We start from the raw sequence: 27,527 nt of genomic DNA, 5'->3' as shown, positions 1-27,527 counted from the left end.
AGATATGAGAAAATCAAATGATTATTCTATAACTGAAAAACATATGAATTGCAATATATTACACTTTCACTTTGTACACACTTAGATTAGATGCTCCAAAATAAATTATCTTAAATGACTTAGGGCACCTTGGCGGCTGGTTCAGTAGGTTAAGCATCTGACTTTGGTTCAGGTTATGGTCTCAACAGTTCATGAGTTTGAGCCCCACATTAGGCTCTGTGTTGACATCTGCTTCAGATTCCGTGTCCTCCTCTATCGATGCCCCTCCCCTGCTCATGCTCTGTCTCTCTCTCTCTCTCAAAAATTAACAGTCCAAAAAATTTTTTAAAAAGAAATGTTTTAAAGGAATAGCAAGCTAAAACATAGATAAAAAAAGATTAAAAAATAACACAATTCTTTGTTGATGTGTGGGACAATATCAGTCTATCATATTTAAAAATAAAGATAAAAATGCCTAAAGTCTCTGAAACAAAGAAAGTCAGGAGAAAATGGAATGACATATATATACAAAAAGTGAAGTATTTTTAAAGTAAATTTTTCAAACTAGAATTTTGTATTGAGGGAAAATATTCTTCAGAAAGTTAAGGTAAAATAATCTTTCACACAAAAATTTGAAAGAATTCATGGCCGCCAAATGTAAACACACCTTAATAGTGTGTGCTTCAGAAGAAAGAAATGGCATTGTGTTGAAACTTGGACCTGTTCAAAGGAATTATCACAAAGTATAGTGGATAAATGCAAAAGAAGTTTTTCAGCTTACAATTTCATTAAAAAGAAACTGACAGTTAAAGGAAAATTAACAATCACATATGTAGAAAAAACATGACAATAGAAAAAAGAGCAGAAGGGGGAAACAAATATACTCATAAAATTCTTACACGATGTGCTTGTTATAGAAAGTGATTTAATAGTATTTGTGAATAGACTGAAAGAATAAAGATCCAAATTGTATTCTTTAGGGGAGTGACTAAAATATATATGAAAGAGACACAATTAAGAGTCCATAGAGGAGATGGCATGGAACACTAAAATATTAAAAAAAAAAAAAAAAAGATGGAGAGAATAGAAAATTGGAGCAAGCCAGTGAACCCCAGATACCATATATCCCAGGACACTTTCTTCCTTGAGTCTTAGTGTCACTTCTTTCAAGATACATTCAGCTGCCTCAGTTTCCAAAACTGTTGATAATTTTTTTGGCCTATATTAGGTAACATCTCCACTCCACTCCACTTCTCAAAAACTGAGGATTCAGCTTATTTAGCTTTCAAGGGTATTTCCTTCTTGATGAAATAGGCCTTTATGTTAACAGAGCAAACAAAAAGCCTTTATGTTAACTCTGAACTATCTGACGCTTATGTACAGCTTATCTAAATTCTATGTATGCCTATCCAGTGCTCAGATACTCTTTTTTAATTTTTTTTAGTTTGCATTTCCATCTACTAAGTACTTTTGCCATAATTCCCCAGATGCAAGAGGTAAATTTTAAGGTTATTTCTGAGGTGCTATGTTAAAACTACTTTCCATTTAAACATAACTCATGTTTTTGTGTTGATTTCTTTGCATTCTATTACTGCTTTCCTGAGTCTCTGGAATTCGGGCTTTATATTCCTCTTCTTTGTTTGAGAATTTATTCCTGGGTATATGATCATCCTTTCCATATCAATTTAACCACTGGATTTAGCTACATAAAAGAGAGATCTGCCTAAAGAAGCTTTAACAAATAATACTGTTTTCTCATGCAATTAGAAGTCTGAAGTAGGCAATCCAGAGTTCATTTAGCTGTCGAAAGAAAGAAAGAAAGAAAGAAAGAAAGAAAGAAAGAAAGAAAGAAAGAAAGAAAGAAAGAGAGAGAGAAAGAAAGAAAGAAAAAGAGAGAGAGAAAAAGAAAGAAAGAAAGAAAGAAAGAAAGAAAGAAAGAAAGAAAGAAAGAAAGAAAGAAAGAAAGAAAGAAAGAAATCTTCCTTCTACTTTCGGTATTGAACCTCTGTGACTTTTTCCCTCATGATCCAAGAAGGCTATGCTGTTTATGTTTCAGATAGAAAGAAAGAACAAGATGAAGCCAAAACTTTCCCACAAACTCATGTCTGCCGATTTTACTTCTTTTTGTCCAAGAACTAGAATACACTAGCTACAAGACAGTCTGAGAAGGTAAGTATATTTAAATGGACATATTGCCTCTTTGGACAAAAGTATGCATAGTAAAGAAGGAAGACACTGGAAATCAGGGATGTAACCAGTATACACCAAATGTTATGTTAATAACTTCCTTTGGGTTCCTCAGTAGAATCATAATAATAAAATCTCTTTTTATCATATCAATAGCTTATGCTTTCCAAGACAAACAAAATGATGACTCTCACACAGACCTTATTCTGCCAAAATCTCTGATGGTCCACTAAATGCACCTGCCTTCCATCTCAGGACATGCACATACTCAATAGTCCTATCACACTCTCTTCATGAAACCTCACGTTGACATGAAATCAGAATCCAGCAAATTCCCAATTTCCCTGATTCTTTTTCCTCCAAACGATCACATTTTGTCCGTTAAAGAATCCTTTCTCACAGATCTGAACTGTAAAATCCTTGATCTATATCAAGAATTTATTTAATCTGTCAGTATACATGAGAATTTTTAAAATGTCTTCTTGGCTTCTGTATAGATATTGCTAATATTTTAAAGTTCTGCTGAGAAAAGTTTGATATATTTTAACAAACTATTCAAAATATGTAATATTTTATTATTATTTGATTTGTCATTTATCATTCTTCATCAGTCTGAACACCAACCTTTATTCTTTCTTTTGAGATCTGACCTAAAATAAACTTTTTAAGAAAATATTCACAGGTTTTCTTCTTACAATTTTCTTATCAACTGGCTATTTGTGAATCTTTATTTTAACTACCTTACCCGCAATTCATTTTATCTTTTCCTTCATGCATTTCAAAGTGAAAGCAAGTATCATTATATTTACCCTTGAATACAGAGATGTGGACAGAGTTCAATATTTGCTTAAGTTTTTTGTTTCTTTGTTTTTGACATATTTACATACAATAAAATGCATGAATCTTAAGTGCATTGACTTATTTTTGATAAATGAATATTTCTGTGTAACCCAAATCCTTATCAAGGTAAAAAATATTATCATGACCTCAGAAATTTCCTTTATTTCCCTTCCCATTCAGTTCTTACCCACACTCCTTCAAATGTTAGAATTACCATGATTTTCCCCCATAAGCATTAGTTTTACTTGTTCTACAAATTATATAAATGGAATCATTCTATATACATTCTTTAGAGAAAGCTTATTTCACCAAACAGAACAGTCTTGAGATTTGCTCTGCTATTGTATATATAATTAGTTTGCTCCATCTTGTTGTTGACTGGCATTCCATTGTGTGACTAAACCATATTTGTTTAGCAATTCTCTTTTTGTGGACACCTGGGCTGTTTCCATGATTTTGACTATTCTGAAACAGGGCTGTCATTAACTGTCATCCACACCTAAATTGTTAAAATAAGTTTCATTTCTTTTGAATAAATATCCAGGTGGAGATCCTAGGTCAAAGATTAGTTTACTTTTACTTAAAAAACAAGAAAAGAAAGGGAAAAAAAGCTTCTACTTTGTCTTCCAAAGTTGTTACACCATTTCACATTCAACCAAATATATATTGATTGGTTATTCCAATCAATGATCAGATAGGTCTGGTTATTTTATATTCTTGCTCACATTTGATGCTAGCAGTCATTTTAACTGTAGACATTCTGATGGATGTGTGATAGATCTCATTGGAAATTACATTTAATGACTAATCATGTTGATTTGTGCTGTTTTGAGTCTGCTCCAGGTAGGTATGCATGATTTCAGAATCAGCCAGAGATTTTCTCAGAATTTATACATATATGGAGTTCCTATCTCTGTATTTTTGGATCTAATTCCACTGGGTTTTCTTTCATTTTTCTATTTTCTGTTAATACTTCCTATGTTTTCTCACATTATGAGCATATTTTCCTTTACTTCAAAGAACATAGTCAAAATAGTTATTTTAAAATCTTGGTCTGACAATTGCAACATCTGAATTAATTAGCATTTGCCATTTGTTGACAGTTTTTCTTTGATACTAGGTCACATTTTCTTGACTATTGAAGAATTTGAGTTTTTCCTAAGCGTTATGAATAGTACATTGGGTACATTCTAGATTCTGTTATTTTGCTTGAAAGAATGCTAATGTTTTTGCCCTAGCTTGTTTGATTTAAATTGCTGACTCATGCCTGCATTGAATGGCAACTTAGATTTCTGCTCGGTTTCTTAATCTTTGACTGCAAGCTGCTTTCAATTTGACCTTCATGTATCTTGTTCAGGCATCATTCAGTGACATGGACTGAAAACAATTAGAGGAGTTTTCTCCTGGCTTTCTTCTTTCTGGTGACTCCTCTCCTACTTTCCAGCAGCTCTGGTTTCCTGGGGCTCCTTCATTTGGTTCCTCTAGCTTGAAAGATTTCACACTTTTCTTTTTTTTTTTTTTAATGTTTTATTTATTTCTAGGAGAGAGAGAGGGTCAGAGAGAGAGGGAGTCACAGACCGAAACAGGCTCCAGGCTCTGAGCTGGCAGTCAGCACTGAGCCCGACGCGGGGCCCGAACCCACGAACCGCGAGATCATGACCTAAGCAAAAGTTGGACGCTTAACCGACTAAGCCACCCAGGCGCCCCAGATTTCACACTTTTCTATAAACCTTTTAAAATCTGGTGCTGCCACTTTTGTAACTATTGTGGGAATTATTCCATTTTCTTTTAATTCTCCTAAGTTTTGTCTCCCACTCCCTACACCCTAACTAAAAAAATTACCAATTTTTTAACCTACAGAGTCTTAAGGTAATATTTTGTTTTCCCCCAACATTACTAATAATTTATCTGTGGAAGAACTAGTGCTCATTCTTCCAAGCCAAATAAATTCTGGCTTGCTATGTATAGGCTACTTTTAGTGTCAGAGGAAAACCCTGACATTTACAGTGTCATGACACAAATGTCAGCTAATTACTAAAGGGACTAGCCTAACTAAAAGTATTTTTGTGGACGTTTAAAAAAATTTTTTTATTTGTTTTTGAGAGTGAGAGAGACAGAGATAGAGAGACAGAGATAGAGCATGAGTTGGGAAGGGGCAGAAAGAAAGCGAGACAGAATCTAAAACAGGCTCCAGGCTCTGAGCTGTCAGCACAGAGCCTGACTCCAGGCTTAAACTCACCCACAGTGAAGTCATGACCTGAGGTGAAGTTGGCTGCTTAACCAACTGAGTCACCCAGACATCCCATGGACTTTTCTTTCCACGTAAATTATATTACTAAACCAGAAGCAAATGAATTCATGTATCTGAAATAAGCAACCATTCTATCAGTCCAATTACTTCAGTAGTACCTTTTATTTCTATGACTCTTATAAATGTTTAGACAAGTATGACATTAAAAAAAAAAAAAGGATATATGATGCAGGTAAAGGAACTGGAAAAAATGAATATTAATGAATGTCTACATTCTACTAAGTACATTGTTAGAGAAAAGAACCTAAATTTCTGATCTTGTCTAAGCTCAACCCAGCTACTAAATTTTTCCACATAGCTCTGATAGCAAAACTTCAGATTTTAACTATGCATATTTGACTTAAGCAGCATAAGTAAAAAAAAAAAATGAGGGGCGTCTGTGTGGCTCAGTTAAGCATACAAGTCTTTAAAAAAATTTTAGGAATGACTAGGTGGCTCAGTCAGTTAAGTGGCCACCAACTTCAGCTCAGGTCACATTCTCATGGTTCATGAGTTCGAGCCCAGAGCCTGGAGTCTACTTTCGATTCCATGTCTCCTTCTCTCTCTATCCTTCCCCTGCCCACACTCTGTCTCTCTGTCTCTAAACATAAATAAACATTTAAAAAATTAATAAATAAATAATTTTTAACATTTATTTATTTTTGAGAGACAAAGCACGAGTGGGGTAGGGGAGAGAGAGAAGGAGACACAGAATCTGAAGCAGGCTCCAGGCTCTGAGTTGTCAACAGAGACCCAGACGCAGAGCTTGACCTCACCAACCATGAGATCACCACCTGAGCAGAGTCAGATGCTTAACCGACTGAGCCACTCAGGTGCCTCCTTCAGCATCCAACTATTGATTTCAGCTCAGGTCATGTTCTAACAGTTCGTGGGACTGAAAGCTGCTTTGAGCTCCATGCTGACAGTGCAGATCCTGCTTGGGATTCTCTGTCTCTCTATCTCTCTGCCCCTCCCCTTCTTGTGCATGCTCTCTCTCTCTTTCTTTCTCTCTCTCCCCCTCTCAAAACTAAATAAATAAATAAACTTTAAAAAATAAAATTTCTTTACTATATAATTGTCAAATTTAAAGGTTGTCATAGTAATTTAGTATGTTTTAATAGAAGTAAGTTGGAAACTAGATACAATTCTGGAAACAGAATGAAAGAAGAAATGGGTTCATAAAATAAGTAAACTGTATAGAATAATGTTCTCATGTAAAATAAAAAATTTAGAAAGATAGCATTTTCTTCATTTGTACATAATATGACACCAAGAATAAATATGCCTTAAATTTTACTCATGTTAATATTTGATTAACCTTTGTCTAACATGCTGATTAAAATCAATTTCAAGTGTCAATCACTTTATTTTCATTTTCATATCAAATGGATTTTATATCTTATGAATTAGTAAAAGCAAATCTACTCTAGATTTTAGAAATAATGTACTGAAATATTATTTAACTTAAATAATAAATGAATCTTACACTCCCTGATATTATTTTATAAGTGTACCATTTTTGCTATATATTTTGCAATAAATTGAACTTTAAAATCCAATTAGTCTTTTGAGTGATTCTATTAGTATTTTAATACATCTAAAATCATACTCAAATTAATAATAGACTGAAAAACATCCTTCTGTTTAGTAAAATCCAATCATTCTTTGTGCTTCAGTCTACTTTCATAAAGCCTGTCCCATATCCTCACCTCTGATGGTATCACACAACATTATTCACTTGCAATTAATCACGTGCCATCTTGTGACCTCACTTTTATTTGTGGCATTTTTTCTATTTTTCACACAGTTATATCCTGTTTCCCTAAATGAACATAATCTCAGGGAGATTTCATTGTACTTAAAGCTGTTTCTATATAGAGAGCCACAAAAGACATATATGCATAATCTATTGACTACATACAAAAATAAAGATATTGAAAGAAAAAAATGGAATCTATCTCTTTTGATGTCTATTCTTTTTTGGTCTTAATAGAAGATTTAACAGAAATCTTACATTTCTGAAGATACAGATAGCAAGTCTGTATCTACAATTCTACAATTAAATTCTACAATTTATGCAACTGAATTTAACTATATATTTAACTATATATATAGTTATATAGTTATATAGTTATATGTATATATACATATATACAATTTTTTTCTGTCATCCTAAAATTGTATTGTGTATACAGTTTAGGTTTTTAATTTTTGTTTTGCTTTTTGAAATAAACTTGACATGTTACATTTGGTAAATTTAAGGTATACAGCATGTTACTTTAACACATTTATACATTATAATATGATTGCCATTGAAGCAATATTTCTCACATTACATCATTATTAGTACAATGTTATTGTCTATATTCATTATACTGTGCATTAGATCTCTATGGTCTGTACCCTTAAACAACATCAATCTTATTCCTTCACCTTCCATCCCTTGGTAACCACTATCTTACTCTCTATTTTTTTTTTTTACAAGTTTGACATTTTTAGATTCCACATATAAATGATACCATACAGTACATGTCTTTATTTTACTTAGCAAAATGTGTTCAACATCCATCCATGTCACCAAAATGGTAGAATTTCCTTGTTTATCTATGGTTGAATAATATTTCATTGTATATGTGTATGTGTGTATGTACAGCACACCTTCTTGATCTGTTCACCCATCAATGAGCATTTAGGTTAAGCTTAATTTGTTCCTCTTTATCTAGTTTTTTGAGGTATAAAGTTAGGTTATTTTATTTGATAGTGTTCAAATTTCTCAATATATGCAAAAATTACTACAGAATTCCTTCCTGGGATTGTTTTTGCTGCATGCCAAAAAATTTGATAATCAGTTGTATTTTCATTTTCATTTTTCAAGATAATTTTTATTTGCCTTTTGATTTTTTCTATGATCTATTAGTTGTTTAGAAGTATGCTGTTTAGTTTCCACAGCTTTGAAAATGTACTCACTTTCCTCTTATTGATTTCTAATTTCATGCCACTGTGGTCAGGGAAAATAGCTAGTATGATTTCAATTTCCTTAAATTTGCTAAGATTAGTTTTTCAGCCTAATATATATGTGGATCTATCCTGGAGAATGTTCCATGTGCACTGGAGAAGAATATGTATTTTGCTGTTGTATGAAATGTTCTGTATATGTCTTCTAAGTCTTTTCGTTCTAAAATCTTGTTCAATTCCAATATTTTCTTGTTAATTTTCTGTTTGGACAATCTATTCATTGCTGATAGTGGTATTGGAATCCCCTACTATTATTATATCATCTGTTTTTCAGTTAAGATCTGTTAGTATTTGCTTAATATATTTCAGTGCTTGGATGGTGAGGAGTGTAGATACAGATGACCCTTGAACAACATAGGTTTGAACTGTGTACATATGGGTTTTTAAAATAAATATAATACAGTAATATAAATAAATTTTCTCTTCTTTATACTTCCCTTAACATTTTTTTTGTAGTTTACTTTATCATAGGAATATAGTATATAAAACATATAACATACAAAACACGTGTTAATCAATAGTTTATGTTACTTGTAAGGCTCTGGTCAACAGTAGGCTATTTATACTTAAGTTTTAAGGAAGTCAAAAATTATACACAGATTTTCTACTGCATGAGGGGTTGGTGCACCTAACCCTCACACTGTTTAAGGGTCAACTGTATTTATCATTGTTATATATTGATGTTTTGACTCTTTTATCATTATATAATGACCGTTTTTGTCTCGTTACCATTTTTTGGCTTGAGGTCTATTTTGTCTGATAGTTGCACCTGCTTCCTACCATGTGCTTGGAGTATCTTCTTCTAGCCCTTCACTTTGAGTCTGTTTCCGGAGCTGACTCAAAGTAGCAATATAGTAGGGTCTTGTTTTTTTTAATTCATCCAGCCACTCAGTGGCTTTTGGTTGGTGAAATCATTCTATTTACATTTAGGTGATTACTCATATACAAGAACTTACCACTGCCATTTTGTTTTCTGGTTGTCTGTATCTCCATTGTTTCTTTTTCTTTGTGTTTCTATTTATTTAAATAAGGTTGATGATTTTCTATGATGTTTTTCTCAGTTTTCCCTTTTTGTATATTTTGTTTCTTTATTCTAGATTTTGTTTTGTGGTTACCATGAGGTTTGTATAAAATGTGTCATAGATAAAACAGTATTTTTTCTGCTAATCACAATTTGTCTTCTTTTGCCTCTACAAGTTCTATCATTTTCTTCCTACCCTTTTATATTTTTGTTGCCACAATTGTATCCTTTTAATTCTGTGAGTTTGTTACCAATCGTAAGAGCTACACTTGTTTTTAATTCTGTTCTCCTTTTAACCTTTATGCTATAATTAAATATTTAACACCCTATTCCAAACTTTTCTGTTTCTGTCTACTTATCACCTTACTCAAAGTTGTGTGTACTTTTGTCTTTTTGTTTTAGGTAGAAGAGCTCCTTTCAACATTTCTTGTAAGGCAGGTCTACTGGTGGTAAACTCCTTCAGCTTTCATTTGTCTGGGAAAGCCTTTATTTCATATCTGACAAATAACTTTGTTGGATAGAATATTCTTGGATGGACTTGTATTTTTCAATACTTTGAATATGTCATTCTACTCTCACCTAGCCTATAGAGTTTGTGCTGAGAAATCTGCTGATGGTGTAATGGTGGTTCCTTTGTAGGTTACTTTCTTTTTTCCCTGGCTGCCTTTGAAATTCTTTTTTTTTTTTTAATCATTGACTTTTAATAGCTTCATTATAATGTGTCTTGGAGAGGGTCTTTTTGCATTAAGATGGTAAAGTGATCTATTAGCTTCACGGACTTGCATTGTTAATTCTTTTCCCAGGTTTGGGAAGTTCTCAGCTATTATTTCTTTGAATAACCTCTCTGCCTCCTTCTTCTTTGGTATACCCATTATTCCCATGTTGGCTTTTCTAGTGTAATCTGATAGTCCTTATAAGGTTTTTTCATTTATTTTAAATCTTAGTTTGCTCTCCTCTTCCATCTGAGTAATTTCCAGATTCTCATCTTCTAGATCATTTATTTTTCCCTCACCTGATCTGCTCTATTTCCAATGCTTTCTAATGCATTATTCATTCCTTTATTTAGTTCTTCAGCTCCAAAGTTTATTTGGTTCTTTTTTTAAAAATGTTCATCTTTTTGGTAAAGTATTCTTTCAGTTCGTTAATTTTATTCTTGAGTTCATTGAATTGCCTTTCTGACTTTTCATATAGCTCACTGAATTTCTTCATAACATCTATTTTGAATTCTCTATCAGTTAGATCCCAATTTTCTGTGACTTTGAGTCTGGTTGCTGAAGAACTGTCATTTTCTGTCATTTTCTTTTTGTAATACTGTATTACCATGATTTTTCATGAGATTTGCCTCTACCAGTGCATTTCTTATTTAAATAGTTTTATTTACTTTGATTTTAATACTTCTACAGGTTCAAAATTAGAGGCCTTGATTTAATATTCCAACAGGTGACACTGTAGCACAAGTTTTTGGCTTCTCTTACCTGAGTTTGTATTGTGGTTATATTTGGGAGTGTGCACTTTCCATTCATTATCCACTTCCTCTGCAAGAAGGGCCATGGGCACCAAGGTCAATGATTGTGCTGCTGAGGTCCTCAGTGTCATTGTCAGTGTTAGGGTAGCCAGACTTGTGGGCATTGCTTCTGCTGCCAGGGTTATAGTCTCTACTGCTGTTTCTGGAACTACTGGGTTCATAGGCACCAGAGCTTCTACTGCATCCCTGGCTCTACTGGTTCCATGATGTCTAATCTACTCACCTTCAGATGTACAGACATGGATCTTTCTGACACCCTGGTGTGCTGTGCACAGAAACCTTTGTTAGGTTGTGGGTATTCTACTGGTTATAAATATGAAGGGGAGAGACAAAGGGAATGACTTATGCAGCCGTGATGCTGATGTCACTGCCAAAATATCTATTCTAATAATAGATAAAAATATATAACATGTTTAAATAACAACTAAATCTACAAATTTATTATTCATAATTTGTTCCTTCAATTGAGTCTCAAAATTTGAAGACTAGCATAACAAATCATTGAAATACTTTTGTATTTAAAGGGTCTCATGTTCAAAATATGTGAATTTTTTTTTAATTTTTAAGTGAGTTGGATTATTTCTTCGTTATTTAGTTACCTATATAAATTTAACACTGAAAAAGAAATTTAGAGATCTCATGGTTGGGTATCTCAGAAAATTTCTCTTTAAAACACAAAGTAAATCAAAACATAATGATTTAGACATAAGGTTCTATTTGTTCCCAGACTGAGTATTGCAAAAGCATTTGTTTCTAAAAGTATCAGGAACCATTTTAAGAAAAATGGTTTATTCTTTTGATACTAAACAGCAGCATTAAAAGCAGCATTTTTGTTTAGAGAACATGAAAGTGCTTTGATCTAACTTTGATCAAACGTTTTAGAAGTATAAAGTTTACTTCAAAAAATCAATTTTTTATGAAAATATCTACTAATTTCATTTGTTTCACTAGTTGGTTAAATTATGGCATGCAAAACAGAGACTGTATATATATATTATATAAGACAAGATTTGCCCTTATATTTAGCACATTTAGAACTATGCCATATGTAGAATCAAACATAATTGCATATATGGAGAGCTGTACTCTCCAGTACTTCATGGTACTCTTAAGCTCATGAAAGAACCTTGTTGCTAATATTTAAAAAATGGCATGTTAAATTCTGAATTATATAGTACTAAATATATATTACTTGCTTGTGTTAAAAGTGTTGATAGACATTAAAACTAGAATATTATAAAATAGAAATGGTTTTATCCTATAAAACCTCTCACAGACATTAAGTTTTAATGAAAACATTGGAATTACTCTTCATTGATCCCCATATCTTCTCTTCCTCCCATATTCCCATTCCCAATAATTTGTTTAAGCCACACATTTTGATGTGGTCTTGACTTCTCTCTTTCCCTGGTCTACCCTTATGCTAATCAAATAAATCACTAACATTCTTTATTCTGCTTTCTTAATATTTCTAGAATCTATATTTTGTCTTCATCATGAAGACAATATTCAGCTAAGCCCATGATCTCTAGCTTGGTTTACTGCAACAGCCTATGAACTTAGCTACCTATGTCTTGTAAATGAACTCTTGTAATTCACTTTCTGTATGGCATTCCTTCACTCATTCATTGAACTAATATTTATTTAGTCACCTACTATGGAACAAGGCACTGTTCTATCTGTGACTAATTTTTCTAAAACTCAGAATTAATTGTATTATCTTCTTTAAAACTTTTCAGTGAGCTCACTTTTTTTTCTGGGAAATCCAATTATTTAGAATCCTTGTATATCCTCATTACTTTGCTTTCTGTCAATACTGGTCCATTGCAAATGTTTAGATTTTTTCTCTCGCTAAAATTTCCCTTTCCCCCAGTGCTTTGTTAAGACTCTTACATATCCCCATGTAGTACTCATGAAGAACACTCATTATATTCTATTGTAAGTGCCTCACTAAAATGTCTCATCTCTTAAAAATATGCTCCTTGAAAATAGAGATGTGCCTTAGTACTCATTATATGTAGACTATTCAGCAAGATTTGGAAACATCAGAATCTCAATAGTTACTGGTTAAACAAAGTCCTGGTCATATGCTAGGTTTACTTTTCCACCGTTTATATCAAACTTTTTAATCTTAAATAAAATATTAAAAGTATATACTGAAAAAGCTTATTAGGTACATTTCATGTCTCTTTCTCTCTCTATATATATATATATATATTTTTTTTTCTAGAGTCTGGACCACTCAGGAAGGATAATAAACCAAGAGTTATACAAACCTCATAAGAAAGGTAAAGAAAAATTCTTGCGACTGGCAGAATCTTTAGTATTTGGGTGTGAAGAATACTGGGAAGAATGCAGTGCAGTATCTGTGGTATCTCTGTCAAATATGCTTAACCTGAATCTAATCACAAGAAAATATCATACAAAAACAAAATGAGGAAAATTCTCAAAATAACAGGCATCAAGAACTCTAAAGACAAGTAAAGACTAAGGAACTGTTCCATATTGAGGGAGTTGAAGTAGACATGACTTCTTTAACACATGATCCCACAATCTGGGATCCTGGATTAGATCCTAGATCTTGGGTCCTGGATTAGAATTTATTTGTTTGTTTATTTTACCATAATGGGTATCATTAGACAGTTGATGAAATTTACATGAGATCTTTGGATTAGAGGGTATTGTTAGTGTTAAATTTCTGATTTTGATCAATGTACTACATTTATACAAAGGATGCCCTTCCCTTTTAGTGATTATACACTGAAGTATTTAGGAATAATGGCACATCATGCTTTCAAATAGCTATCAATTGATTGAGAAATATCTAATGGGAGTATATGTGTGGGAACTTATAGGTCTGTGTGGAAAGAGAGAAAGAGAAAGAAAGAGAACAAACATAGTAAAGTGAGTAATACTAGAAATATTCGCAGCATCTGGAATTTCCTGTAGGGTCAATATTATTTCAAAAACTTTAAAAGCATAAATAATATCAGAGAAATAAGAAAAGAACTTATTAGGTGGAGAGCTATGGTCCATTAATATACTTAAATGGAGAGTCATTCTTGGAGTGGATGACTCAATGCAACAATGTACCTATTTTCTTCAACTTGATCTATCGTTTCAAGGCAATTTCAATAAAAATTATAGTACATTTTATTTTTGTAGAAATTTACAAGCTAATTATAAAATTTATATGTAAATGCAAAGGGGTAACATATCTAAGATTGTTTTGAAGAATAAAAATATACCTAGAGGTTGCACCATTCCAGATAGATCTACAGTAATTAAGAGAGTGTGGTAAAAGTGCAAGGATAGGCAAATAGCTCAATGAAACAGATAAGCGATACATTGATTCATATTTCATCACCTGATTTATGCCAAAGTGCCTCTGCACAAAAATGAGAAAAGGTGATTTTTTTCAATAAATGGCATCGGGTCAGTTGGAATCTATATGAAAAATATGAATGTTTACCCCACCATACACAAACATTAATTCGAGGTAGTTTATAGATATAAATTTGAAAATTAAAATAAGGCTTTTAGAAGCTAACATAGGCAAATATCTCCAAGACTCTAGGATGGGCAACAATCTCTGAGTAAATATATAAGAAGATAATCTTAAAGGAAAGATGGATAAGTAAGATGTTAAAAACTAAGAGACTATTTATCGAAAGACACCTTCAGAAAGTGAAAATCAGGTCACAAGTGACATAAGATATTTGCAATATATGAAAACAAAAAAGAACATATACAGCCACATGGAGAACTGCTACAAATCAATATTTAAAGGGGTGCCTGGGTGGCCCAGTTGGTTAAGCATCCGACTTTTGATTTCGGCTCAGGTCATAATCTCATGGTTCATGTGATCAAGCCCTGTGTTGGGCTTTGCACTGGGTGTAGAGCCTGCCTAGTATTCTCTCTCTCCTCCCTTTGTCCCTCCCATGTGCTGACGCTCCCTTTCTCTCTCTCTGACTCTCTCTCTCTCTCAAAAACAACAACAACAAATAATAATAATAATTAAAAAGTCAGATATCCCAGTAAAAAGTAAAAAAACTCAAACACTTCACAAAAGAGGATACACAAATGGCCAATAGCATATGAAGAAATGTGTAACATCATTAATCATCAGAGAAATGAAAATTACCACTGTGCCATCTACCAGAGGTAGAAAGTAAAATCACTACAACAACAACAACTGATTATGCCAATTTTGAGTAAGGATGTGGGGAAGTAGAACTTTTTATGCTACTGGTGGGAGTTCAAGTTAGAAATCCACCCTGGAAAATAGTTTGCAGTATTTGCTAAAGCTGAAAATATTCATGCTATTGCTCATCAATTCCATACCAGAAATATATACGTGCACCAAAAAGTATGTACAAGAAGTTTTATGGCATCATTATTTGTGATATCTCTAAACTGGAAAGAACCCAATGTCCATCAATAATGAAATGGAAAAATACAGTTTGCTATATACATACAGTGAAATATCATTCAATGAACTATTCCTATATGCAACAGGGATGAATCTCACAGACATAATAAGGAATAAAATAAGCCAAGCTCAAATAATTCATACTGTTACACTCCATTTATGTAATATAGAAAACATTCAAATTTCTCAGTAGTGACAAATACCAGAATATTTTGTTTGGATACATCATTGATAGTCTTCTGGTGTGCTGATATCATTCTACATCTTGAGCTAGGTGACAGTTACACAGGTGAGTTAATTTTGCAAAACTCAGAGACATATGCCTAATATTTGTGCATTTTGCTAAATATAGAGTATGCTTCAATAGAAAACATTAAGTGAACAATAAGAAATCAAGCCCCCAGCTCATGCAGTTTGGTCAGCTTCATTGCAATTGGTAGCTCAGTGAAGATTAACAGCACTAAGCCACCAGAAATCTTCTATTTACTTTAATAAGCTATTCTAAAACTTTTGAAAACAAATAGCAAAAACATGAAATACATATTGATGGCAATATGTGATGCTCAACATTTAGCTAAGAAAACATTTTTTTTTATTTTACACCTCATAGTTTTAAGATTGCCTTCTTCATACCTTCAAAGATTACCTTCAAAGAAAGACTGCAACTTCGACTGACTCTTTTACCCAAGATAGAAATACAAATATAGGAAGAAAATCTGAAAAGGAATTACCAACATAGTGTCATATTAAATTTCGGATCACATTATTTGACTATATTTCATTTTATTTTAAGTACTTACAGCATCCTTTATTGTAGAAATAAGAAGGCAAAATGCTTATTTGATCAAATATAAAGAAAACATTATCTTTTGAGTACTTGTCTCTATCATACATTTTGGTAAGGATAAGAATTACTATTTCTGGAATCTTCCCTATGTGGCTCTAGGTTAGAACTTGCTAATAAAAGTAATCTGTGTGAGATATGGAAGACAGAAGTAAAGCGAAAGCCATTATTTTCAAAGATCAGTCATGGTGTTTTAATCAGAGCAACTGTAGATGACTTTATAGGCTCACGCTGTCCCACTGTAGCAGATTTTGCAGAACTCTTCATGAACTCCCTCTCCATATCCCCATCTTTTGGCTAAACATACCTCATTATTGGACTTCCCTTTGAATACTAGCTTTTCGTCCCGCTCCAGTGAGTTAGGCTGAAGTTGTTAGTTATTGTTCCACTGATCTGGAGCATTCCAGATGTTCACACTAGCTCTTCCTGCTTTTGTGTCAGCTCTAATTCTTTTTATTAAACTCCTCACTCCCATAAAATTTTAATGATTCTGTTTTGCCTATTGAGAAGCTACTTTGACATTTCACATATTGAAGTTTTCTAACTTTACTGACACATTCACATATTTTTAATTAAAAAATGAACAGGATAACTTATTGACAGATTATTTAAATGCTTCAAAATAATTTAAAGAGATAAAACTCATAAAAATAAGTACAATGTACAAATGTTAGCAGGGAAAGTATATTTTCTGTACTCTATATGACAACTTTAGATTTCTTTAGTATCCATACTTAATAATGTAACAATCTTCCTACTTTTAAGATTGAGTGGCTTCCTTTATTGATCTAAATGTCTTTGCAAACTTCACTAGGTAGTTAACAAACTTGAATTACTTGCCACAAGAGTGATTATTTTTTAAATCCTTGTACTTTATCAAGGTTATAGGAATATTTCCAATAGATTTGGTTTTTGAAATATATTCTATGAAGCATAATAGCTATAGATATTAAGATTTTGCAATGTTAGCATTTTCATGTTAGAACAATGTCAATTAACAAAGGTCAAAAAGCATCCTTATTTATGATTAGCTTCAAATAAAGTAGGAATTTAAGTGTATTATCTGAATATCTGTTGACTACCAGATATTCACAGGTTACATACTTTGTGACATTTTTCAAAGATCCATAACACATAAATCCATAGATATTAGGTCTGTTTACCATACCCAATTCTAAACCAGGGACATCCTGCTTAGGAAGCATTCCATACATAAGAACTCTTTCCTAAGCAAGTACTGTCAATTTAATCTTTAGGAAGCCAGCTGTTAGCATGCTTCCCATAAGGTTTTATGAAATCGCCTGTCCTGGTCTCTCCCAGGAGCACCCTCCACCTCTACCCTGCTATAGGAAAGAAATGAATAGCAGGTTTGCTGCTTTTGTATGGATCCAATGAGCTAATCCATGTAAAGTATGTAGTACAGTGATGGGAAATATTAATAATGGCAACAGCAATTATTATTATCATTATTGGCTATACTGTTTTATACTGGGAGTTTACGAATGGTTGAAAATAATACAATAAGAGCTAAGATGTACTTAGTTTTGTGAAATGCAAAACTGTTGGTATCCTCTTGCATTCCTTTTGGTCTAATGACTTAGTGGAAAATATCTTTTTACCAAGCATATTTTAACAAAAAGGCTACAAACCACAACAATGAAGCATTAAAAGGAAGAAATAAGGAAAAAGAATGAATGGGAGAGGTAAGAGACAGGGAAAGAGAGAGGAAAGAATGAAAAGTATCAGTAGTATGAAAGGTTTAGATAATTCAATTTATGGTAACATGGAATGCTTTAGTAACACACAAAGTTTTGCTAGTAATTTGACACTTTCTTCTAAATGTTTAATTCAAAGGTGCATCACTAATAGTTCACTTTTATTTCATAAAGTAAATAATATAAAACATACTTCCTTCACATTTCAATTACATTATTTACTATTACCAACTCAGAGAAATTATAAAAATAATTTTAACTATTGTTGTCATACCAATAATCATCATATAAAGATATATTTACAATTCTATATTTTGCTGCAAAGCAAATATATTTTATTACAAAACTAAACCACTTGTGAGATGGAATTACATTTAAAGAATTTTTTTAAATTTTACACTTTTGATAAAACATGGTGCAAGCATCTAAATATTAAGAGCTAATTTAAGCAAATCAATTGCTTTATTCTTCCTACTACTAAACAAGAAAAGAAAAAAGTCTAGGGAAAGAAGTTTAATAAGCTATTATCCAATACCCTAAAATCTTCCATTGTAAGGATTGTTTTGCAAGACATAATTGTTTCCACATAATTAAGTACCTACAAAAATAATGGTTTCAATGATTACCAAGGTTACCCAAGGCTAACACAATAAATTTAAAATGGGAACTAATCGAAAATGTGTTTCCCATATTCAGATCCATCAGAGACTAATAAGATCATACTTGAAATGAAGTAGCTATGTAAATGAGGGCACATGGAATATTCAATCCTTAAGTGACAAACTTTCTCTGAATTTCCTCCTCTTTCTCACTTAAAGAAAACACTTTATTTTCTGTATTTTCAAGATTTTAGCAAGAAACAATGGCTCTGGTGGCCTCTTAAATTTGAACAGAATTTTGAATGGACATTATTACCTTTTCAATTTGCACTCCCTGGGGAAGAATGAAAATACTAAGAGCACATCCTGATGAGTCTGTAATTGAAAATAATTTTACCATTCTATTTGTGTAGATATAAAAAAAAAAATAGAAGCAATATTTACAAGGCAGTTAAGTTCTTTAACAAGGTTAACCAAAAGAGACAAATTCATCTAAAAATCTTAGTAAACAGCATAAACTAATTTGATTGATTACATTGTATAAACAATTATGTTAATAGGTAAAAAAACAGGTTATCCTATTAAATTTTTAAAAATAAGTTTCAAATTATTCCACAAAATACAGTTTTCTGTATGTAGGAGATATAGCTAAAACAAAGTAATTCAAAAATAGGTAGGCAATAGTATAACAAACATACAGGAGTGAGCTGCTAATATCAGACAAGGTAGATTTCAGATAGAAAGCCTCAAATAAGAAAGAAAAGAATTGAGAGATTTTTTTTTTTCTACAGAATGTTTTCTAAGAATGTCTTCTAAGGTCATTTGTATTCCCGCCTTTATTAATTTTGGAATTGCTATAAATAAAGCGTTTTTCAGACTGTTCACTAATTAGGTAAAAAAAAAAAAAAAAACAACTAAGCATCCAAACAAACAAGAAAAGCCCCATAACTGATAAGCTGCTTCCTGAAATAACCCTGAAATGTTAATATAAAGGACTGGCTGGCAGAAGATGATAAGGAAGTAATAGTATTTTTAATTGGCACTTATTCTGAATACTTATAATACCAACTACATGAAAAGGTGAAAATTATTCCCTATTAACAAAAAACCAAATTTCTCTTAATTCAGTCAGAGGGATTCAAATGTAAAGAAATTATATAGCCACAAGAAGAGGTACTTTATTTAAATGAATATTTATTTTTAAAACAATTGAAAAGAACAACCACATTTCTATGGTGATTGTACTTACTATAACAAATGTGTTTATTGGGAAAAAATAACCTTAGCTTGATGTCAGTTTCAGTCTAATGAGTAGAATAGACTCAAAGTTACATAGTTGGACAGCATAAAGTATAATATTCTCTGGCTGTATGATTCGATGGTAAATTGACAGAAGACCTGAGCAATAACTTAATGCTGCCACCAATCTAATTTCTAATTTTGGAAGATTTCATTTTACTGATCCCTTGTATCCTTACTTGTAAAATAAAAGTATTCATTTAAATGATAACTAATAACATTTTTATTTTAATATTTTGAAAGGTTTTCACTTTTTAGAAACTTTTATTGAGGGACACCTGGGTGGTTCAGTCAGTTAAGCAGATCTCAACAGTTTGCCAGTTCAAGCTCTGCATCAGGCTTCCTGCTGACATTGCAAAGTCAGCTTGGGATTCTGTCTTTCCCTGTCTCTCTGCCCCTCTCCTGCTCATGCCCTGTCTCTCTCTCTCAAAATAAATAAATACATTTTTTAAAAAGAATCTTTTTTTTGAAATATAGATGCTCATAATCATTATCTTCAAAACATTCCTTCCTTAAATTCACAAAATACATATTATATATCTTATATATTTTATAAGCAAATATGTAAGTTATATGTCTATAATTAAAACAAATTTTCATAAAGTGATACTCTTGTTAAATCTGAAACACAATTTTCTATTCTTTTCTCTTTTGTTTTATCTTTAAAAATATTGCCTTGATATACTGAGTTATTTATACAAGTATACAATTCAACAGTTTTTTTCTTCCATTTAACAAAATAGCTATGTTTATGCACATCAATGAAACTGTACTTTATTTAATCTGCAGATACTGATAGCTTTTGTAAGGATTGATATGTGAATGCTGAACAAATATTATTAAAATATTCCAATTTCAGTCAAGGAAAGTATGCAACAAAGTTATTACTATGGATTTAATAATGTACCTAGTCTTTAAATAAATGAACAAGATAAAGAGAAGAATGATAAGCCATCACATGGGTTTTTACTATTCTATAGATCATGTTCTTAACCTTGTGTAGGAAAACAGTAATTTAGGAGTTAAAAATGTGGGATGCTATCTAAAAGGAGACAGTGTCAATTAGAAGGATAGGTTCTCAGAGATAAATAATTTAAAAAAAAGAAAAAAGAAAAAAAAACAGAGATATTCTGAAGCACACATTGGCACTGTCCATTTAAGCAGTGACCAAGGGGGGAAAAATATAATTGTTTCATTTATTTATTGAAGTGTTATTTACTGAATACCTATTATTGGGTTTTTTCTACTTAATAATAATTACTAGGCACTGTTCTAGTTATTGAAGGGTACATTGAAGAAGACAGACAAAAATTTTCCTTAAAGAATTTTCATTTTATTGTGGTGAGACATACCCATGTCTTCACACAGTCTTCCCTCTATGACTATCTGTGTCCTAATTCCCATAAAAATACCAGTCATATTAGATTAAGATCCATCTTAATGACCTCATTTTAATTTAATTACCTCTTTAAAGACCCTCTCTCAATTACAGTTAGTTCTGAGGTACTGACAGGATTTCCATATATGAATTTTAGATAAATACAATTCAACCCATGATAAAGCCCAAGGTTTTTATACTAGTTTATTCATGTAAGCACCTGCTGCCTAGTACATATCAAATTTTCAGACCCCCAGATACAACGCATATGCCCTGCACAAACTGTATTGATTTTATAAGCAGTTTAGGCACAGTGAACCAGTTATCACTTCATGAGTGGCTCAACTGCCAAGTTCCCCAGTGCCAGTCAAGAGAGAACTTTTCAAGTAGGCTTTTCTAAAAAAATACCAGTCTCAGGCCTACTGCATTAACTCTTTTGTGCATAGGCAGGCTGACAAGTTCAGGGTTATTTTTAATTTGTGATACATTTTGGGCCAAATATATACATATGTTTATTACAATTACCAATTTTTGCTTTGATTTAAAAAAATGCAAAAAATATTTTTTGCAAGTTAGTCTATGGTAAGAAACTTGGCCACTACTTTCACTTTACTTATCCTCCAAACTTATGTAATTTTAAAAATAACAGAAAATCATCTAGTTATTTTGTATAAAGTTAGCAGAATAAAGATTTCAAATTACAAAATCAAAAACAGGAGGAAAAGAATCTCTATTGTCTCTGAAACAAGCAAACAAATTTAGAAAAAACTAATTTTAGCCATTAGTTGAAACCACAGCCTATGAGAAAGACTTATGCAACAAAGAAAGAAGATACTAACAGCAGGCACATACCTTATCCAATCTCCATTTGTGGGAGGATAAACCACAGATAAACCACAAAGTGTGTAACTGCTTTGAAGGAGACATGACAATATCTGTAAGAAAAATAAATGAAATCAGCATACCCTTAATCCAGAAGTCTATGTAAAAGAATGCTTATTGTAGAACTTTTGTAGCATAAAAAATCTAAAAATCCATAAATAGAAGATTGGGTAAGTAAATAATGGTAATAACAGCATTAAACCATTTAAGTGTAGTTAAAAATAAATTAAATCAGTGTACTCATATTAAATGACTTTCAGTAAAAAAATGGAACATGTAAAACATACTTAGTAACATAAATTTGCTTATGTTGGAGAGGAAGAATTTCCTCTGTCCTTCAAGATTATCCTAGCTGGACTAAATCAAATTGACATGAGACAGATTAACAGGAGAAAATCAAATTTAATAGCATATGTACTAGAAATCCACATAGGTATGGAAATTCTAAAGTGAGGCAACATGATGCTTAGGTGAACTAAGGAGTGGGGGGAGGGGTCTGAAGATTCAAAGGGGGGAAAGATCATTATCAGGAAGGTAAAAGGAGATGTGTGGAAACCAAGGTTGCCCCAGTATTCAAAGCAGTTTCTTAGGTAAAGAGGAATCCCTGTTAATACCTCTATTCCTGGTACAAACAGACAGTTGAGGGGGAGGAAAAGAGATTTTTCTGAATCTGCTGTGTTTAGATTTTTTTTTTAACTCAAAATAATCTTCATGCCAAAGTGGCCTAACAGGCAGAGGGGCTGCCCTTGGCCCCTACACATATGTATAATGATATACAGACTACTATTGTTTGCTTTTGGGTTGTGAGTCATAGGATCTTGGAATAAGGGTCAATTATTTTACTTTATATTGTTTTGATTTTTACCCACACATGCTTCACTTTACCACTATAAAATTCTGCCTCCTCTGCCTGTAAGGGAAACCAAAATGATTAAATAAATTATTGGACGGTGAAATTTGAGGACTATCATAGGAATCAGTATCTCTTGAATTCAAGATAACATAAAAGGCCAGATTGATAATTCAGACTAACAGAACCCAAAGATCTTACTCCATATCAAGTTTTAAGTGTCAATTAGATACTAATAATTCCAAAAATACATGTAATCATGTGGTAGGTAAAACAAAGAAGTCCATGATCCCTAGTGTAGTTGCTCAAGTCCTATTATACAACATTAGATAGATGCACACGTTAATAGATGAGGTTCCTATGAAGGTTGCACTTACTTACTTCACTTTCATATAGTAACCAACTCAGGTTATATGACACTTCTATTTTCTAGAGAGAAGGCTACATTGGTTATGTAATATTCCCAACCAGATATTATCTATAACTCCAGTTTGTTTACCATAAACAAATCTAGACAGCTAGGCACATCCTGCTAAAAATATCCTGTATAAAAAAATTATTTTGCTCGCAAAAACCTATGTTGTTGTTGCTGTCCCAATAGGATTGTTATCAACATGTTTAGAAGGGGATTAGTTCAGCTTCCTTGCCTTTTTTTCTTTCCCTGGAGCACCCCCAATAAAAGACGAGACTGTATTGCAAACCTGCAACTTAACTTCCTTCTTTCCAGATGACAAGCTATGTTGGATATACGGATCCATTATATTTACATTAGAATGAGAAGAGAGGTAGTTAATTCTTAAAAGCCAAGAAAGAAATTAGAATTTAATTCAAAGTGTAGTGAATTTACATTCTTCATTAAGAACAAAAAATGACTGAAATGGATAAAAATAAAAATAGATTTTGATAAATAGATGAATAGTATCATAGTGAATTATTGAGTATGTAAAGTAGTTTAGAGATTGTATCTTTAACATCTGAGATAGAATTGAGGAGAGAAACCAGTACATCAGTCCTGCCCCTCATGTCTTATTCAGGCTCTGTCAGGGTCATAGTGGTACACACTGAAGATAATAAAATTATACCATGTCGTAGTTTTATTGTTATTTTTCTATTATTCCCCCTAATTTTAAACTGATAAAGTCTAATGTGACAAGTACATAACTGCATAGTTTGTTAATATTTAAGGGTNGAAACTAATTTGACAATAAACTATTAAAAAAAAATAAAGTGGAACATGAGCAATAAAAAAAAAACTACAAAAAAAAATATTTAAGGGTAGGGGGATCTGGAGAAAGGTGGTCAAAATGTGAAAAGTTCCAGTTATAAGATAAATAAGTGCCATGGATATAATGTACAACATGATGACTATAGTTAACACTGTGTTTAATATATAGGAAAGGTGTTAAATATGTAAATCCTAACAGTTCTCATACCAGGAAATTTTTTTCTTTGTTTCCTTTTTTTAAAAATTATATCCATATGAGATGATAGATGCTAGCTAAACTTACTGTAGAAAAAATTCACAATATATGTAAATTAAACCATCATGCTGCATGCCTTAAACTTTTACTGTGATGTACATCAATTATATCTCAATAAACCTGAGGAAAAATATTTTTAATGTAAGAAATAATTTTATTTAAAAAACGATGTGGAGAAAGAATTGTTTGCTGATTAAGAATCCCTTAGAACAGAACCAATTTCAAAGCTTTAAGATGAGAGGCAAATTCATTTTTCTAAGCCCAAATTTCCTCTTTGTAAAATGGAGCTTGTAATAACTGTCTTCCAATGTTAATGAAAGGGTTTCACAATGCACGCCTTGCTAGCTACCTAACACAATGAATGGTACATCATAAGCATTAGTTATCTGTTGTTATGTAACAAACTGTCCCAAAATGTAATAGCTTAAAACAACAGACATTTAGTATCTCACAATTCTTATACCACAGGAATCTGGGCACAGCTTAGCTGGGTGCATCTAGTTCAGGGTCTCTCACAAGGCTACAATCAAGCTGTGTCCAGAGCTGATATTTAAAAAAACAAACCGCAGCTACTTGATAAATACAAAACTACTCATTTTACTGGATAAGATTTTCCAACAATTTCAAAAACAATTTTTCTGCCACACCAAATGTTTATAACACAATCAATCTCACTAATAACAGTGATTAGGATTGTGAGGGCAACACATTCCAACAATTAAAATGAAAAGAAAAAAATCTTAATGGAGAAAAGACAAGTCTTTTCAATAAATGGTGCTGGAATAATTGGATACTCACATGTAAATGAATAAAACTAACCCACTCACAAAAGTTAACTCAAATGGATTAAATATGTAAATGTAAGATCAACTCATGGATTAAAGATGTAAATGCAGATCTGAAACCCAAGAAACTCCTAGGAAAAAAATGTAGAAACAAAGTTCCCTGATATGGATCATAGTAATAATTTTTTGATTATAACACCTGAAGAATAAGCAACAAAATAAAAAATAAAGCAGGACTACAACAAACTAAAAAACTTATGCATAGCAAAAGAAACTATTAACAACCTACAAAATGGAAAAAAAATGCAAACAATATATCTGTTAAGGAGTTAATATCCAAAACAAAGAACTCCTACAACTCAATAACCAAAAAAAAAAAAAAAAAAATCCAAAAATCCAATTTAAAAATGGGAAAATGACCTGAATAGGCATTTCTCTAAAGAAGATATATGAAAAGGCCAAAAGATACATGAAAGATGTTTGATATCACTAGTCATTAGGTAAATGCAAATTAAAACCAAAATGATATATTAAATCACATCTACTAAAATGGCCATTAACAAAAAGATAAGGAATAACAAATGTAATGTGGATATGGAGAAAAGGGAACCCTGTGCACTGATAATGGAATTTTAAATTAGTACAGCCACTATGGAAAAACAGTATGGAAGATCCTAAAATAATCAAAAATAGAACTACCATATGACTGAGCAATTCTTCTTCTGGAAATATATACTACAGTAACAAAAACACTATCTCAAAATCATGGCTCCACCCCCATATGTACTATAGTATTATTTACAATAGCCAAGACACGGAATCAACCTAAATATCCATCAATGGGTCAATGGATGAATGGCTATTTCACACACACACACACACACACACACACACACACACACACAGGATGGAATATTATTTAGCCAGAAAAAAAGGGAATTCCTATCTACCATACATGACAACATGAATGGACCTTGAAGGGATCATGCTTAGTGAAATAAGTCAGACAAAGAAAGACAAATGCTGAATGATCTCTTATATGTGGAATCTAAAACAAGCAAGCAAAAAACCTAAAAATTGAAAAATAATACCACCCACCACCACCACCACCACCAAACTCCTAGAAAAAGAGATCAGTCTTGTGGTGACCAGAGGTGGGTGTAAGGTATCGAAAAGTACATATTTCCAGGTTTTTAAAAATGTTTTATTTCTTTCTGAGAGAGAGAGACAGAGAGAGACAGGGTGAGCAGGGGGTAGGGGGGTCAGAGAGAGAGGGAGACACAGAATCTGAAACAGGCTCCGGGCTCTGAGCTGGCTGTCAGCACAGAGCCCAACGTGGGGCTTAAACCCATGAACCATGACATCATGACCTGAGCCAAAGTCGGGCACTTAACCGACTGAGCCACCTAGGTGCCCCCATATTTCCAGTTTTAAGATAAATAAATACTAAGGATGTAATGTACAGCATGATGACTATGACTAACAATTCCATGTAACGCATAGCTAAAACTATATAGAAAAATTATTAAGAGAATAAATCCTAAGAGTTCTCATCACAAGGAGAAAATTTTTCTTTTATTCTTTTCTTCATTTCCTTTTTATTGTATTTATATGAGAAGATAGGTGCTAGCTGAACCTACTATGGCAATCATTTCATAATATATGTGAATCAAACCATCATGCTATATGTCTTAAGCTTATACAGTGCTATGTCAATTACTGCTCAATAAAACTGGGGTAAATTTTTAATTAATTAGTAAATTAATCAATAATATCCCTATTAATGCTACTCAAAGTGATGCTAATAATAAAATTATTGATTGAACATCTCTACAGACCATGCATTTTGCTGTTTTTAATCAATTTAACTCATCTAATAGCCCTATAAAATAAAAGTTAGCATTGTGCAAATTTTGGAGCAGAGGAAACTAAAGCCAAGAGTTGAAATAAATAGGATTCAAACCTCAAGTCTACATTATTAATACTGTACTATACATTCTTGTTGCCTTTTACTATCAAGGAATTTTCCCCACCTGTGATGTGCTGCATGACTGGTTACCTTAATTTTATCCTATTCTCATTTGAAACCTTAAACTGGGTATCATGTTTCTTTTATTTTTTTTAAATGTTTTATTTATTTCTAGGAGAGAGAGAGAGAGAGAGAGCGTGAGCAGGGGAGGGTCAGAGAGAGAGGGAGTCACAGACTGAAACAGGCTCCAGGCTCTGAGCTGGCAGTCAGCACAGAGCCCGACGCGGGGCTCGAACCCACGAACCGCGAGATCATGACCTAAGCGAAAGTCGGACGCTTAACCGACTAAGCCACCCAGATGCCCCTGGACATAATGTTTCAACATTACTTTTTATTTAATATTTCACTATCACTATGATTTGTTTGTGTTATCATC

At 32.4% G+C, this 27,527-nt stretch overlaps 1 protein-coding gene across 1 annotated transcript in view; it reads right to left on the bottom strand.

Annotated features, from left to right (window-relative positions):
• LOC144244921 (uncharacterized) overlaps positions 1-27,527 on the bottom strand; it is an 84,711-nt gene that overhangs the window by 52,559 nt on the left and 4,625 nt on the right. The window contains exons 2-4 of the mRNA XM_077780268.1: positions 21,977-22,059; positions 18,764-18,822; positions 15,923-16,005 (exon numbers count right to left, since the gene is read on the bottom strand). Coding sequence (XP_077636394.1) covers positions 15,923-16,005; positions 18,764-18,822; positions 21,977-22,059 — 225 coding nt within the window. The remainder of the gene's footprint in view (positions 1-15,922; positions 16,006-18,763; positions 18,823-21,976; positions 22,060-27,527) is intronic.

The sequence above is a fragment of the Crocuta crocuta genome, unplaced genomic scaffold (genome assembly GCF_008692635.1).
Source record: "Crocuta crocuta isolate KB4526 unplaced genomic scaffold, BGI_CrCroc_1.0 scaffold38, whole genome shotgun sequence".
In the NCBI taxonomy this organism is placed as follows: Eukaryota; Metazoa; Chordata; class Mammalia; order Carnivora; family Hyaenidae; genus Crocuta; species Crocuta crocuta.
Note: the sequence above shows the minus strand (reverse complement) of the source record. Positions and strands in the feature narration are given on the sequence as shown.